This window comes from Bombina bombina, chromosome 3 (genome assembly GCF_027579735.1).
Source record: "Bombina bombina isolate aBomBom1 chromosome 3, aBomBom1.pri, whole genome shotgun sequence".
NCBI classification, from domain to species: Eukaryota; Metazoa; Chordata; class Amphibia; order Anura; family Bombinatoridae; genus Bombina; species Bombina bombina.
The window spans coordinates 849,462,935-849,480,693 of NC_069501.1; the positions used below are offsets into that span (position 1 = coordinate 849,462,935).

At 32.7% G+C, this 17,759-nt stretch overlaps 1 protein-coding gene across 1 annotated transcript in view; it reads right to left on the reverse strand.

Annotated features, from left to right (window-relative positions):
- Positions 1-17,759, reverse strand: part of PCCA (propionyl-CoA carboxylase subunit alpha) — an 863,696-nt gene that overhangs the window by 51,198 nt on the left and 794,739 nt on the right. Inside the window, exon 16 of the mRNA XM_053707812.1 lies at positions 2,896-3,036. Within this exon, the coding sequence (XP_053563787.1) occupies positions 2,896-3,036 (141 nt within the window). The remainder of the gene's footprint in view (positions 1-2,895; positions 3,037-17,759) is intronic.

The following is a 17,759-nucleotide window of genomic DNA, read 5'->3' on the forward strand; positions in this document are numbered from 1 at the left end:
CTGCCTGCAAGTGGATGTATCTCTTAAAGGGATATGATACCCAAATGTTGAAGCACTTAAATGTAATGTAGCATAGTTGTAATATTACCTGAACATATCTATGTAAAAAAAGAAGATATTTACCTCAAAATTTCCTAAGTATGCACACCCCATAATGTAAAGTGACTTTAGTCTTAGGACTTGCAAGGGAGCATGCATCTGGCATGTGCAGACACAGTAATGTTCTTTCCCTATTAAGTTTAAAGAAGTTAACAATTAAATCTCATGAGATCACAGCAAAGCAACATCAGCACTGCTGACACTGATTGACTATTGTTTTTTTTATTTTTCAACTTGCAGCTGGACAGCAGCTGAAGTATAACCATTACTAGAGCACTTATCTTCCTTTTTAACATAGAGATGTTCAGGTGATATTTTCTTGTCAGCTTTTTACAGTTATGCTGCATCAAAACATTAGATACTAATTTTGCGTCCTAAAAATAAAACTGAATTTGTTACTTATTACTTATTATCTTCTCTATGTCCTGAAAAGAAATACTAATTTATAACATAAACATCTTGTCTAATTTATAGGAAAGAAAAAGGAGAGCAAGCCTGGACCATACAGAACTGTATTATCACATGTGTATAGAGATTCCAGCCTATCCACTGATCTCAGTTGATACATAGGGGTAGATTTAACAAATGTCGAGCGTACATTCGCTATTGGCATTTAACATTGAACAAGAATTTCAAAAGAAATGCTTGTGCAATGCCGCCCCTGTACATTCGCAGCTAATCGGCCGCTAGCAGGGGGTATCAATGATCCATATGGTGGCCGACAAGTTAAGGAGCAGCGGTCTTATGATGACTTCTTCTTAACTTATGTTTCCGGCGAGCCAGAGACATCGTGCGGAGCAAGTAGCATCGGCTGCTTGATAAATTTCCCCATAGTCTTGTAATGTAAGCAAATAAATATAATTTTCAAAATCACTGTATTATATTCCTGCGTATAGTTATTGGTCTATACTATGTTGCATTACAATTTAAACACATACATTTGCCCCTTCCAATTAGTTATTTTCCTGAAAATATTGCTCAAAGTGTCTTAGAAAACAGTGATACTGCAACTGAAAAACAAAAGGACGGTAGCCTTAATTATTGTTTCCATGTCGCCCCTCCACTTGTAGTCTGTCATTTTACAGGTTACCCATTGTACATGAAATTTTTTATGAATCTTTTTGCTCACAGCCCTGCTGATGCAGAGACACAAGCATTTTACAAAAACATAGAATAGACATTAATGCATATATTTATGTATTCTCTAATTGTATATACTGCATATTGTATATTGCTCTCCAGGTACACAGCACATCAACATTTTAACAGTAAAAATAGCTAGAATAATTAAAGAAACCCCTAAATTCCTACAAGAGTAACAACCCAGCTTCCATCACACTCTCCAAAGCAGTATGTCATAAATTGAGCCCTATAGAAAGCACAACCTTCATACTAATAACACATCTACATTTTGGGCAAAGGTTCTAGGAAGAAAGACCTTCACAATGCGTTTGAACCAATACCTCTATGAGGAAACATACCATGCCTTATTCAGCACTCAGGTTTAGAGAAAATGGTCAACTTCATAAATGTGAGACGTGTTCAACATTTTACTACCATACAAAGTGTCCATACTCTATAAAGTTAACCCTATTCTATTATTATTGACATGAAATAAGTTCTATATATAACTTTTTGCTTTGTACATTTAGGGCTATTCAGATGTCAGACATCAATCATTTCCCCCATCAAGTCTGCTCTAAAACTTCAGATCCAATGATCCATTGTTTTTATTTTGTACCTATAGGATAGCCGTACTTCTATTCAAGGCCTTTCTGAAAGCATGCTGTGTATTATCATAAGTTCAGTGAGTTCATCACCCTTTCCTTGAAGTACTTCCTCACATTTCCCTGGAGTTTCTCAGACTGTAGTCTCAGAATATGACCTCAAGTTTCCCTCTTGTTCTTACAGTTGTTGTTTTTATCACACACCCTTCTCCATTCTTGTGAAAGTTAGGTTTCTGTGTCAAAGCATTAGTAAAATAGTTCTGATACAAAGCAAAATAATATCATTTGTATTTTATAAAGAAAAGTATATACTGGCAACCTTTACTACAATACTATGCACATAAGCACACACCATCTATTTGCCTAAATGTTATATGTAGTAAAGTTTATAGTTTAAATTAGTTTCGAATGTGCAAACATAAAAAATTTGATTTTGTAAAATTATATACAAATTTTAAGAGTATCTTACAATTATGTGTTTACCAAAGCCTAGGTCAAAGCTAGGTGTTTTAAAATAATGTGTTAAAAAATGTATCTAATTGAATAAGTTTGTATTTATTAATGTACCTAAATGTTATTTAGCTTGTTGTACAAATTAGACTGCATGTTTATTAAATGTGTGTAATTGCTTCAAGATAAAAGCAGGATCTTCAATCAAGCAATTTAATAAAATTGTGTCTAGGCTGCCTAATGGATTATACCACTCTTTTTCTTAATTCAAAACCAATATAACATTGCTACACTAGAATTTTGTGGATAGGAGAAAAAGTGAAAGTGAAATTTGAAATGGGTATTTGCAAGTACAGTAAATAACAGTTCTTATCAAATATAATGGTATTTAACCATTTCAGAAATGTAAAAGGCCGAGCTGGCCCTGCGATCCTGGGATTAGATCTGATCCTGCAGTTGGTTAAATGATCAGATGTATGTGAAATGAAACAATTATGGACAAGAGCACAGAATCTGAATATTATACATTTTCCCACAATGCATCTAAATTTATTTAATAAAAAAGTGTGGTGTTTCCATTCAACACCATTAAAAGGCTGTCCAAGTCTGAAGTACTTACCATATCTCCAGGCTTCACTGAAACTGCAACTACTGTCCCAGGCATTGGTGATCTCAAAATGCTGCTAGTGTCCTCTTCCACTTTCTCTGGCATATACTTACTGAGCTCTGCAGCGTGCTGTGTCAGTATTTGCAGTTTGTACTAAAACAAAGATAAGCACAGAGTCACATTGTGCCATTACACTCAGTAACATGGTTAAAGTACTCATTAAAAGTATAAACATAAATAATACAATCTTTCCTTGGATGCACTGTTCCATATTGCGGTATCATAATCATAGTAATATATCTGCCTAGCAATCTGTTAAAATAGCAATCCATAGCAGACTAATAAAAAATGCTTTCAAGAAATCTGCTTTTATTTGTTTTTGCTTAGCTGTTCCAAATATATATAATGGCCACATTCAAATCAAACCTGTCATTTAGGAGTAAATATTTTCATTTTGACTTCTTACACTATAATAGTAAATTTATGGTGAAAAAAATGCTCATTTTATTTTGCCCTCTCAGTTTCATATTCCTGTTTAATTACAGTGTATTTGATTTTGTTGAAGAAATTAGGCATTTATGTTGATCATCCCACTCAAATATTTCCTATAGGAGCCTAAGGAGACACGGATACCTTAATTTATGCTTTGAAAAGGCAGTGCTTGAATTCCGTTTTCATTTATAATACAACAGCATGTGAAAACCCATCTCACCAGTAGATGGCAGTACACCTCTTTTCTAAATAATTTTCATTGAACCACAAATTGCTCATTTTCTCAGGAATAGATTCAATTGATACCAGTAAGAATGGAATGTTATAGGATTAAAATTAAGTTTATACACAGATCAGCAATTTATATTTACAAGTATAGTGAGTGTGTGTGTGTGTGTGTGTATATATATATATATATATATATATATATATATATATATATATATATATATATATATATATATAAAATGTGTTTTTATCAACACTAAAGAATATATGCACATTTGTTTATTTTTACATAAACACATTAAATACATGATTTTATATATATATCAAGGCATTAACACAAATCAGCATTTAGTTGTCTGTTTTAATTTTACTTAAATTTTAAACACACATCATTTTCCAATTAAAAATCTATATCTCATTTCCTGTCAGAGCTATCAATTTAAATGTTTGATTTCATTAACAAACAAAACAAAAACAACATACTTATTAAAAAAGAGCATATTAGTCTGTGAAGTAAAATACAAAGTGTTCAATGAGACCACAGATTATTTTTTTTGCATCTGATTTGTAATCGTGGGTAAAGTTGCAGAGATTTAGATATGTAAGTTGTATGTCCAATTTCACTAATCTGACAGCTTGAATAATAACATCTTTTGCATGTTTCTTTACTTTAAAGTGTGTTTTGCAATCAAGAGACACAAGTGTCTGCCAGTTTCTGAAGGATATGATTCTTAAGTAAAATTACAGTGCAAATAAAAGCTTTTTACTCCAATTAAAATTTGCCTGACTCATAAGTGGCGGGGAAAAAAGCATTTTGCTGTCAATCTAATAAACATTTGATGCAGAGGGACTATTTATCACAGATAAATTGTACTTAAAGTCCTTCATTAAACCTATGGGGGGGGGGGGGATATAATTGCTCAAAATTGTAGTTTCTAGATTTGTGTTTGTTGCCTGCATTCTTCTCATAGTTTATGAATAAAATATCCAGAAAAGAAAGAAAATGTATCTTTCTAGACTAACATTCCAACATCCATTTTCTTTATAAATCTAGGGAAAGATTTCTAGACTATATCTAACCCATCCAGGAAATGAAGTCTAGAAAATAATACAGTATACAGTTGGTAAACTAATCCTTTATTTTTACTAGACAAGTATCTTTTTGCTATTTTACATAAACCATTTCATTTTAGCAAATCCATTTCTTAATTACTAAAAATAATACAATAATAATAATAATAAAAATAATAAAAACAATAAATATAATGCATGGAATCATATCACAGAACAAATGAACATGTATTATAATTATATATGGCACAATATTCTGACACACCAATACTATGGTGAAAATAGACATTTAACAACATCTTAGCTGAACACAATTACATTTTCTTTTTTAATGTACTATGTATACAATGGGAATAATATGATTAATGCTAAACATAAAAATCACTAAAAATAGTATTTTCAGTTATAAAGCCACAAGGAGAATCAATGTGGGAATATTTGTTAAAAGCAGTAAAAATGGGAGAATAGACAGCTAGTAAAAAAACTAGTGAAATATTTTGATATGAAAAGCAATGTAAATATTTTTTTAAATGCTTTTGCTCGGTTTTTCTGAAACATTTTCTTATGGGTAGTTTTGCACCCTCTTGCATGGCCCATGGACAACCACCCAGTTGTGAGATTTCTCCCCCCCATTTCTTAACAGACGGGTTGGTGCAGCTAATCAAAAGCTTCCCTGCCCATCCCATAGTATAAATAAAGCACACCCACTCCTCTGAATAGAGCCTAATGTCTTTATTGGCTCTAAGATCATCTCATGGGGTGGGGCTGTACATCTTGGTAGATGTTATATGTTTCCCACTATAGGAGACTGCACAGTGGGAAATTCTTATAGAAATTCCTCAAGGGTCCTGCAAGTAGACAAAACAAAAAAGTAGTGTGTTGCTTTTAAAGCATTGTAGAAAAATGTTTACAGCTCCTGTATTCTAATGTTAAAGCTGAATTTGAATACATTTTGTCCAATCAAACAGAAGATATTTTAAAATGTATTTAAAAACAAAAACATAGAAAAAAAGTAATACTATGTTTCATGCCAAGCTTGTGGCGTCTTGCCATTGTCCACTATTAGTGCTGTTGGAGTTTGGCCAATAAACCAATGAACATGAATACTATGGTATATTACATGAACTTTCAGGTTAAATTAAGTGTTCATTTGATTTTTTTTTTCACACAAAAATATTGTAAGTTGTATAATTGTTTGATATAAAATAATACAAATATTTGATTAAAACATCTCTTTAAAAAGCACCGCACATCATAATGTGGTATAACCTTTTAAAATAAGATTTATCATTTGTGTGTCTTAAACTATACTTAATGCTCTAATAATTATATTTTAGACTTTATAGCACCATAAAGGTAAAATAAACTAATAATTGACAAATATGACCTTAAAGAGTTGCGTGCAGAACTTCTTGTGACAAAAGACATAAATCTGTCTCTAACAAGGTTATTTGCACTAAACTAAAAAAAAGGCATTGCTCCCCACCAAAGATGCTATTAGATGCATAAAATGCTCTATACGGAGAACTGTTCGTCCATATTCACAAGGTTTTGAGGACTAACAAAACTGAAATCATATTACAGTCCATTTTAAATAACAGGGCTTGGCATAAAAATAAAAAATGTGTAGGCATCTCAATATTAAGAAAGTGTCATTCCAAGATGGGCTGTTTTAATAAATACAAAATTAGCTTGGCAAAGGTAAAATGAGTAAAAACTCAAGTTTTTAGTTTTAATACTACAAGATAGACATAAGGTTTGAATAAGAGACATCTATAAATAATAGGCATATGGGTAAAACTAGCCTGCATATATTATTAGGATAAAAACACACAAATGTCAGTCATATTTTTACAATGGCCACAAAAATGCTAGATATCTAGAAAAGTCCTAATTTGAAAGAGGAGAAAGTCTGTTGCAGATGCTTCTAGAATTCCATTTTATCTTCCTGAAAAAAACAGGACCTAGGAAACATTGAAAACTAGGATATTTCTTCCATCAAAATAGAAAAAAGAAATGACTGAAAATCTTCTCTATTTACCACAAGTCTACATCTTAATGGTTTAGGATAATGTCTCCACCTCAGAACCTCTTGACATTTGATGTTAGTATATACCATCACCGTCATAACATATTAATTAAAAGGATAAGTATTAAATTACATGATATTTCCAATACATAAGTGAAATAAATAAGTTTGATGAATTTGATAGTCAGTTTTTTTTTTTTAATAATGAATGTGCATTTAAACTTGCCCTTTAATGCATTTACTTGCTCAGCATATATTATTGTTCATGTAAACTTGCCCTTTAATGCATTTTACTTGCTCAGCATATATTATTGTTCATGTAAACTTGCCCTTTAATGCATTTTACTTGCTCAGCATATATTATTGTTCATGTAAACTTACCCTTTAATGCATTTTACTTGCTCAGCATATATTATTGCCTAATACTTTTTTTTATTATGATGGGTTGGGTGAACCATATGAAAACATATTTCTCCTTAGGGATATATATTTTATTTTTAACATATTTTTTAAAGGAGGCTAATAATGCCTTATGGCACACAAACAGATCATAAACATTAGAAGACTGAACTAGTTTTCTTTCCCCAAACAGATAGCTTTTGGTTTTACTAGAACATCTCACAAGTATCAACTGAAGGTTTAAAATGCTTTTATGTCCTTGGTTTATGAATAAATTAAGTCCCTATTAGTTTATATTATAAACATTAAAAACCTAAACTGAAATTTAATGGGAAAACAAAACAAACAAACAAAAAAACTTTTGATAAAGTAAGGTTGCCAGAGTCAGAAAAGACAAAACTATTACTGTATTTATAAGCTAAATTAATGTAAATATTTAATCCTGCCTTGTGGGAGTATATTACTGACATGAGGATGGCTGTAATAAACATATGCCCCTACTTATGTCCTCTCTCTTTTTCTATGAGGGGATATCAAACATATGCAAGGGGGATTTCAAGTGTTGTGTCCCTGAAATGCTCTACATCTGCACTACCCTGCAAAGTATATGTTGTAAATGCTTTGTTTGACGCTCTAGCTATTCTATTTACATATGATCTCTGTTTTTAAATAGGTACGTTCTCTTGACCATCATTGTGACAATCCCTATTTTCAAATGAGTGGCTCTATACCACATTGCCACAGTGTCACAAAAATGGTCAGGTTTTGCAGCTGTAAGAAAATACCTCAGCACTATCTATCTATCTATCTATCTATCTGTCTATCTATATATCTATCTATCTACTATCCCTTTAACTACACATTTCACTTCTTACTTGGCTCTTGTTTTTTATTTAAAAAATATACTTTTCTTTTTAGTGTTTTTAAAGCTCTTCTTAATGTAATGATCAGCTGAGTGACTAAATTTGTCACACATGCTATAATAAAAAAACACATCTCATTACCTGTACAACTGATTAAAAATCTATTTTATATCTAATACGTGTACATCTCAGTCTTTTTATTTTCATTTTTACTAAAAAATTGTAAATGTAGAAATAGAAAGATATTGCATGAAAATATTGATTCCCAATACAAGTGCATGATTAGTTTCTAAAACAACACACATGATAAATGTTCAAATGACAATACCAGATTACCAGTCCTATAATAATCTGTTAGAAGAACCTCACTTTTTTTTGCGGCATTTTCAAATTTGAAAATTTTCCTTCTGAAAATGATTAAAAATCCCGGTAATTGTAAAGCAATTTGCACTGTGTTAAGTTCACACAAAAAAATAGCATTTAGATAATTTGAAAGCCTTTTTATCAACACACAATTTTCAAACAGTTTTTTTGCTTTTATATTTTAACTTTATACTTCTTAACAATGTAGTGTCTTCTATAACTAGTTAGATTAAAATTGAAATCTTTATTTAAATAGGTTAAATAGCGGATACATAAAATAATATATAGAGAGTATAAATATAACATACTAAGGGGCTAGATAACAAACACCGATGGAAGTAAATTTTAACGCGGGCAGGTTAGTGCTCGTATTACAAGTTGAAAGTTAATTACACGCAAGTGAAACCCGACACAAACTAAATTCAGGACTTTGGATATCACAACTGCGTTAACTTCTTAACCCCATAGATTTTAATGGAGCACTCTTTAAAAAAAAAAAAAACACATTGCTTGCTATAACTCGACACCGCGTTAGACCTACAGCACTAAAGCCAAAGGTAGTTAGGAACATTTTACATTCCAATGTTCTTCACATAGAAGAGTTTAAAAAATAAATAAATATATATATATATATATATATATATATATATGTCAATAAAAATTGTTGCATAGGAGATTAGCACATCTAGGCAAGTATCCCCGCTTGCTTTTACTCAGAAAAACTCCATATAAACTGTTACCAATGCACAAGAGGATTCTGGGTAAGATATGCAAATTAGATATCCAACATCTCAGATTTTTTGCTTCAATCTATCTGCTACTGATGAGTTCCAACAAGAACGAAAAAGGCAGTCTAGTGGTGATCTCTGTATTTGCTGCACTCTCCCTATTAGGAAATAACTGTGTGTTAACACAGTAAGAAGCAAAAAAAACTGAGATGTTGGATATCTAATTTGCATATCTTACCCAGAATCCTCTTGTGCATTGGTAACAGTGTATATGGAGTTTTTCTGGGTGAAAGCAAGCGGTGATACTTGCCTAGATGTCCTAATTTCCTATGCAACATTTTTTATTGATTTACTTTTGTGACATGGAGGATTTTAATCTCAGACTTTTATCTCCACCATAATTTTAATGAATATATATATATAAATATAAATATATACCTATATGATTAATTAAAAAAAAAATATATATATATACCTATATGATTATATACACATAGATACAATATATATATATATATATATAAACAAAAAAACATTCTCTTCTATGTGAAGAACATAGGAATTTTAATTTTTACCTTCGGATTTAGCGCACACAAAGCTAAATATTGAAAAATATGATTAGTAAAAGTAAATAAAAGTAAATAATTTTTATAGAGATTCTTAAAAATACAACAAATCAATATATTTAAGTATATGTTATAATAATAATTATTTTTTTCAATATTTTATATGAAATATATACATTATGCACCTTAACATAACTGTCAGGTTTAGCGCTAAATCCAAAGGTAGCTATTATAACTTTAAATTCTAATGTTCTTCATACTGAAGAACATGTTCTTTTTATGTAAAATGTATATCTATACCTATATTTCTATAAGAATATATACAAGAATTGATATATACAGATATATATATAGAAATATATATATATTTTTTTAAATATTAAGAACATTTTCAACTATTTGAAGAACATTGGAATGTAAAATATTTACAGTAAATAAACAGTAAAAAACTAAATAAAATATAAAATTATTTTTCATGTTTAAATGTATTTGAATGTAAATGGCTCCTAAGTATATACATGTGTATATATGTATGTATATACATACAGTATAGAAATACATTAATATATATACACACTTATACATACTTATATCTATGGGCTAAAAGAGGCTGCTCCTAGGTGGTAACTCGCCATAGAACAAGCTACTGAGCTATTGCTCGTTCCTGGTAGAGAACTTCTCTAACTGTATGACTTTATTTTAATGTATTTATATTGTGTTTAGTGCTCTTTTTTTTTTAAAAAACTCTTACTCTTTACGCTAGGTCACCGCTTATGCTAGCCCCACACTTGCAAATTTAGTTTGAGCAACCGGGTTTACTTTCAACTTGTAATAGGCGCACAAGTTAGCATGGGTGCAATATTGCTTATCGTGACCCGCCCTAACAATAGCACGCCACTTGTAATCTAGCCCTAAATGTTTAATATAACAAGCAGATCTCTAGACATGTAGTTGCAAGGGTTTACTAATATTAAAATAGCAGACGCTCCTCCATTGCTCGCAGAGCTGCCTTGTATACCTCCAGGAGAGCAATCCTTTTTATTCTGACTCCTTTAACCTTGCAGACTACAGGATATGTTTGTCTCCTCAATCTCTGCACCCTCAACCAGTCTCTCCACACTAAAGCCGCTGTTTTCACCAACATTCTTTTTACAACTGATCTAGTGGTACTGACATAGCGCAACTGATTGAGTCCCATACTGCAACTCATGCATCTTAATTTAGTTTCTGACATCACAAACAGCTTTGACCTTGCGAGAACCCGATTTGGGCTCCTTTGAACAGTATTACTTGACAAAACATTTTTTTCTTCAATGTTAACTTTTCAACACACATTAATCTCACATATTAATAAACATGATCTATTCTTGATTAATAAAAAATATTGCACAAATCACAACTTTAAATTATTAAACATACTTAAAGGGGCATGAACCCCAAATATTTTCTTTCATGTTTCAGATAGAGAATACAATTTTAAACAACTTTCTAATTGACTTCTATTATCTAATTTGTTTAATTCTCTTGGTATCATTTGCTGAAGTAACAGGAATGCACTACTGGTTTCTAACTGAACACATGGGTGAGCCAATTACATTGTATTCTCTATCTGAATCATGAAAGCACATTTTGGGGTTTCATGTCCCTTTAACTAAAATTCAAATCATCAGAATCGTCATTTAAAGTTGCAATTAAATGCTTAGATGTTAGAACATTTTTAAAAAGATAAATTGCTAGAAAATAATATGAAACTTTTAGTTGAGCATACTATGAATTGGTATAATGGCTAACCAAAAAAAAAACCTGCATTCCAAAAAACAAAAAATAAAATAAGCAGTCATCATCAATACTGTTTACTTTTGCATTAACCACATTTCTTTTAATTCCATGAAGGTCTATGAAAACCTCTTTAAATAAAATAAAAATGACAGATGCCAGTTTTTATAGTTCTTTGCATGCCTAGCCAAATTTCCCTGTTATTTTGTATTGGTAATTTGGGTATCTTAATTTATTCAAATAGTAGCCATTCAAATGTTTTAGAATAGCTTAGAAAACAAGCTAAAATCACCTAAGCCTACTGTACAATGGTTTTGAAGGGAAACATTTATGGATTGGAAAGGGTCAAAATACCAGAATTATTACCAAAATATTTTCTAAATTTGGAACAAATGCAGTTTATTTAAAATGGTTAAGCATCAGCTATGAACTCCAGCAGTCAATCACAGTATTCACAGACTACCTACTGCATTCCATTGAAAAATGAGTTATTGTTCATCCACTGGGGATAATCAATAACTGTGGATCATGCTATTTGTTTTTAATCTTTTTTTCTTAGTGTGATTTATAGCATCTATATAATACAAGTTGTTTTAATCGTTTGTCTTTCTATCTTCATTGATGTCATTGGCTGCATCCACAAACTAATATCCAATTTTAATAATGGAATAAGTTAAATAAAGTAAGTCTTAATAAACTTCCAATACACTCAAGTGCATGTAAAAAGAAAACCTTCTAATGTTTTATAGCTCTATTGAAGAAGCAATAGAACATTTCCCTGTAAACCTGATGGTAACTTGAAGTGTAAAATAAACCAACATTTTAGTTTTTAATGAAAGTTGGTTTTAAATCAATGATGTCAAAAAGGAAATACATCCTTATAGCTCTTGCCTGTCAGTTAGCATAACATTTGTACAGGTTAAATTTATATATAATTACACTGTGCTCTAATGAATCAAGCTTTATTAATAAAGGTTAGGATTGACAAACACAGTGTAATTATATATAAATATCAGGCAATCATCTAAACTCTCACTGAAGTAGTAGATAACCGTCTGGGTGCATTATATGAGCTCCTAATGACAGACAGCATGCACTGTGTAAGCACTAGCCCAGAAAAATGGCAAAGGCAGCAAGGTCACACAACATTTATAGCAATAAGGTAACTTTATCATAACTACATGACCTACAAATGCTTATTTTATTCTCCTATTATAGAGAGTATGTGCTACTATAAATAGACAATAATGTTCCCTTTTTCCTTATTGTTGCTACTAATTATCATCCAGCATTCGCCCCAGTGTTAACACTGTTTTCAGTTGGTGTTGTGAAATTGTGCGTGAATGTTTTTTTTCTGTTTGTTAGTGACATTCAGCTCTAAAACTTCCTCATTATTTGAATCTATGGCACAGTATAGATTTATAAGTGCAAAGACATCTACAGGTATAAAGGATAATAACAAGTAAAAGTATTTTAAAGAATATAGTACACAAAGGATATGGGCGTGTGTCTTATAAATAAAGTTTACAAAAGCAGCAGTACAGACAATGGTCAACAAGTAGTAAAACTAATTGGAAAATGATCTTTTGGATGCTGGGCCAAGCAAGACAATATGTAAGCATGACATATTCTAGGAAGAAGATGCATCAAACACAATGACATTTTATTGCTATTCTACCCCATTTAACAAATAAGCTGAATGAGAGGTTTGCAAGCCATTACATACAAGCCCTCAGTGTCAGCCAGGGAGTCATACATGTAAGTGCCTTTATCATTTGCTCTGTGACAGAAACATTTAAAACTGTGTTACATTAAAAAAAATACTATATATATATTTTAAACTCAAATATTTTGAAAAGGTTAAGAATGTATGAACAGATTTTTGTTTTAATGTAGTGTGCAATACATTGAAAATACATTAGCATGTTTCCACAGTAAATATTTTTTTGCAGATTCAATAAGATTTGCTGAATTATTAGTCTAATAACATTTCCAAATAAAAAGCAGAAAATATGTGCATACTGTAGACCAATCATAGAACACTAATAAAAAAAATGTATGTCTAAAAGCTCTGAGGAGTGCAGGTATCTTAGTAATAACATACTGTTCTTGAAATAACTATGCATAACTGGCAGCCTTCAAGTTCATTAAGAAAAAAAAATGCCAGCAAAGAAGGGGTTAAGCCAATTAAAGTAAAATGAATACATACCATAAGAAAATAATCTCTGATTTTTTTAAAGTGATATTCTCCCATTTACATTATACATGCAAGGTTGCCTTGTGTCCTTGAATAAGCTGAATTATAGGGCTGTCTGTGATTTTATTCAGTACATTACAGAGGCCAACATCCTCAGCACTTGTATTTTTTTTTAAAGAGAAAAAGTGATGATGTATAGTATTTATCTGATAATGTGGAGCTCATCAGTGAGTTGATTGCAGCAAGAAAATGCAAGAACACAAATTAGTCATTTTCCTTATCAGCAGCAGCATCAGTCCCTTGAAAGCTGCCATGCAGAGAGAACAGATTGCTACACCATGCCAGCCTTCAGTAACAGCGGATACCATAAAAAAACAATTCAAGATAACAAAAAGCGCCTAAGGTGTACCAGTGCCACCAAACAATACAATTACAGTTTTAAATGGTTTCATAGTTTTGCATATTTAGCACTTAAAGTCATGTACAGCAAGTACTACTGAGGAGAGGAACATTAAATAACAAAGCTTGGGGTAACTGCACAAAATGCATCCTTCTGCTCTACTGGTCAGGGTGAATAGTAAAAGCAGAAAAAAAAACATTAAATGTGAAAGCTTGTAGATGTCCTTTTCGCATTGCTAGCGGGATGAACAAGTTAAATGAGCAGATAGCTGTAAGGAAGCTGTGTGAACCACACGGTATTGTACATATGTAGGCACTGAAGTAGTCTGTTAGCATAATGCTTTGACAACTCCATCAGCGCAGTCTCAAGGTAGCTGTCAATCAGGATGCATCATTTAATTTAACAGCACTCAGAGGATTTTCTCCTGCAAGCCACATGACAGCACATCTACAGCTCTATTTATATCCAGCCGCCAGTTGTGTTTGCAATGCTTCTGTAATTATGTTGAGGGTGTGGGATAGAAGGGTGGAGAGGGGGGGGGGTATGCAACAGGCAGCAATGTTATTTGGATCAGGGTTTCACCATGCAAAGTGTGATCTCACTTCAGAGTCATGACAAATGACAAAAGCGCTATTTTCTCCAGCCTCTACTCAGACAGCACTTCATTTGCAGCTATCTATAATTAGATTAATGGTGTAGTGCAGTACAAAGCAAGCCCACTTCACATCAGATAGCGTATGAATTAGGACAAACACTTATTACAATTCCAGGCAGAGAAAGCAGTGACTAGGGTATTTAGCATACCCTTTATGGTGGAATGAGATGTTAATTGTGTACCATTACCTCTAAACTGCTTGCTTGTTGTATAAATCACTGTGCTAATTGATGCAGAGATGGAAATGTAGCCAAAGGCAAGAAAGCAAGGGAATGAGATTGCTGGAGATGGAGGATAAAGGAATAAAACCATATGGAGATGAGGCTCCTTTGAAAGCTCTATGTTCTGCCCACAAGCAGCACTAGTGGAACAACAAATGCACTGTTTTACTGGAGTGTATGGTGTAGATGAATTTCAGTTTACGCATGACATACACTTGCAATACACAAGTATCCCTTGCCACGTATGCTGATCATGCTTAAATTACAAGCTACTATAAAACGCCTATATGCTAGGATTTGATTGCACAGAAGCTTATACAGCTGCCCACTGTAACATTCATAGACACCCGGTAAGTTCATGTTTGATTCAGGGTAAAAGGTAAAGGTTTTGAACAGCGCTTACATTATTTAACATTTTCTGGGAAAGCAAATAAAAGTTGATTGCACTGATTAAAGGTAATTTTCTATCGCCTAGATTACACGTTTTGCACTAAACAGGGTGCGAATCGAATGCCCAAAAAGTTGCATTATTTCACCCTCCATAGCGCTGCCATTACGAGTTACTGAAAACCCTCCTTGTGCGCCAAGGGCTGCTTTGACGTGCTCGTGCACGCTTTCCCCTATAGACATCAATGGGGAGAAGGTGTAAGGAAAAAAACTAACACCTGAAGTGCAGAATGCAAAATCTCCGTAACGCAACCCCATTGACGTCTATATGGGGGGGGTGAAGTTACGTTTAAACCTAACATAAACCCCAAGTCTAAACACCCCTAATCTGCTGCCCCTGACGCCTAAATAAAGTTATTAACCCCATAATCTGCCGCTCCCGACATCGCAGACATTAATAAGTTATTAACCCCCTAATCCGCCGCTCCCCAACATCACCACCACTATAATAAAGTTATTAACCCCTATTCCGCCGCTCCCCGACATCGCCGACACTATAATAAAGTTATTAACCCCTAAACATCTGGCCTCCCACATCTCCATAACTAAATAATCCAATTAAACCCAAAACCTCTGGCCACCCACACCTCCGCCACTAAATAAACCTATTAACCTCTAAACTGCCGGCCCCCCACAACGCAAAATACTAAATTAAACTATTAACCCCTAAACCTAACATCCCCCTAACTTTAAATTAAAATTACAATATAACTTAAAAAAAAAACTTACCTGTGAAATAAAAATAAACCTACAAATAAACCTAACATTAAACTATAAATTAACCTAACCTTACTATTCTAATAAAATAAAAAATGCTGACAATTAAAAATACTAAATTACAAACCTAACACTATGAAAAAATTAAAAAAATCTAAAATTACCAAAAATATTAAACACTAAATTTCGAAAAATAAAAAAGACTAAGCTTACAAAAACTAATAAACTAAATTATCAAAAATAAAAAAAATTACAGCTAATCTAATAGCCATCTAAAAATAAAAAAGACCCCCCAAAATAAAAACACCCCTAGCCTACAATAAACTACCAATAGCCCTTTAAAAGGGCCTTTTGTAGGGCATTGCCCTAAGTTAAACAGCTCTTTTACCTGCAAAAAAAATATAGTCTCCCAACAGTAAAACCCACCACCCAACCAACCCCCCAAAATAGAAAAATCCTAACTCTAAAAAAAACCTAACCTAACCATTGCCCCTAAAGGGGCATTTGTATGGGCATTGCTCTTAAAAGGGCATTCAGCTCTTTTTCAAAAGCCCAAAGCCCTTATCTAAAAAAAAAAAAAACCACTCCAAAAAATAAAAAAATACCTAACACTAACCCCAGAATATCTACTCACGGTTGCTGAAGTCTGGACATCCAGACGGCGACATCTTCATCCATTGCGGGGGCGTCTTCTATCTTCATCCCGGTGGCGCGGAGCAGCGAAGACATCCAATGTGGAGTGTCCTCTTCATATGGTCCCCGCCGTACACTGAAGCTTCAATACAAGGTAGCCATTTTAAAATGGCGTACCTTGCATTCCTGTTGGCTGATTGATTTTTAAATTCAAATCAGCCGATAGGATGAGAGCTTCTAAAATCCTATTGGCTGTTCAAATGGGCCAGGCAATGCCCATAGACAAATGCCCCTTTAGGGGCAATGGGTATCATTTTTTTTTTAGAGTTCGGTTTTTAATTTGGGGGGTTGGTTGGGTGGTGGGTTTTACTGTTGGGGGGGACTTTATATTTTTTTTTACAGGTAAAAGAGCTGTTTAACTTAGGGCAATGCCCTACAAAAGGCCCTTTTAAGGGCTATTGGTAGTTTATTGTAGGCTAGGCGGTGTTTTTATTTTGGGGGGGGGGGGGGCTTTTTTATTTTTATAGGGCTATTAGATTAGGTGTATTTTTATTTTTGATAATTTTGTTTATTATTTTTCGTAAGCTTAGTGTTTTTTATTTTTCGTAATTTAGTGTAAGTTTTGATTTTTTAATTTTTTTTCTGTGTTTGGGGTTTTTAGTGTTTTTAATTGTAGTATTTTTTATTTTATTAGAATAGTAAGGTTACGTTAATTTATAGTTTAATGTTAGGTTTATTTTTATTTCACAGTTAAGTTTTTATTTATTTAAATAGAGTTATATTGTAATATTAATTTAAAGATAGGGGTTAATAGTTTAATTTAGTGTTTTGCATTTTGGGCGGCGGTTTAGTGTTTATAGGTTTATTTAGTGGCGGAGATGTGGGGGGCCAGAGGTTTAAGGGTTAATAGGTTTATTTAGTTGTGGAGATGTGGGAGGACGGAGGTTTAGGGGTTAATAACATTATTAAGTGTCGGCGATGTCGAGGAGCGGCGAAATAGGGGTTAATAACTTTATTATAGTGGCAGTGATGTCGGGGAGTGGCGAATTAGGGGTTTAATAACTTTTATTAATGTCGGCGATGTCGGAAGA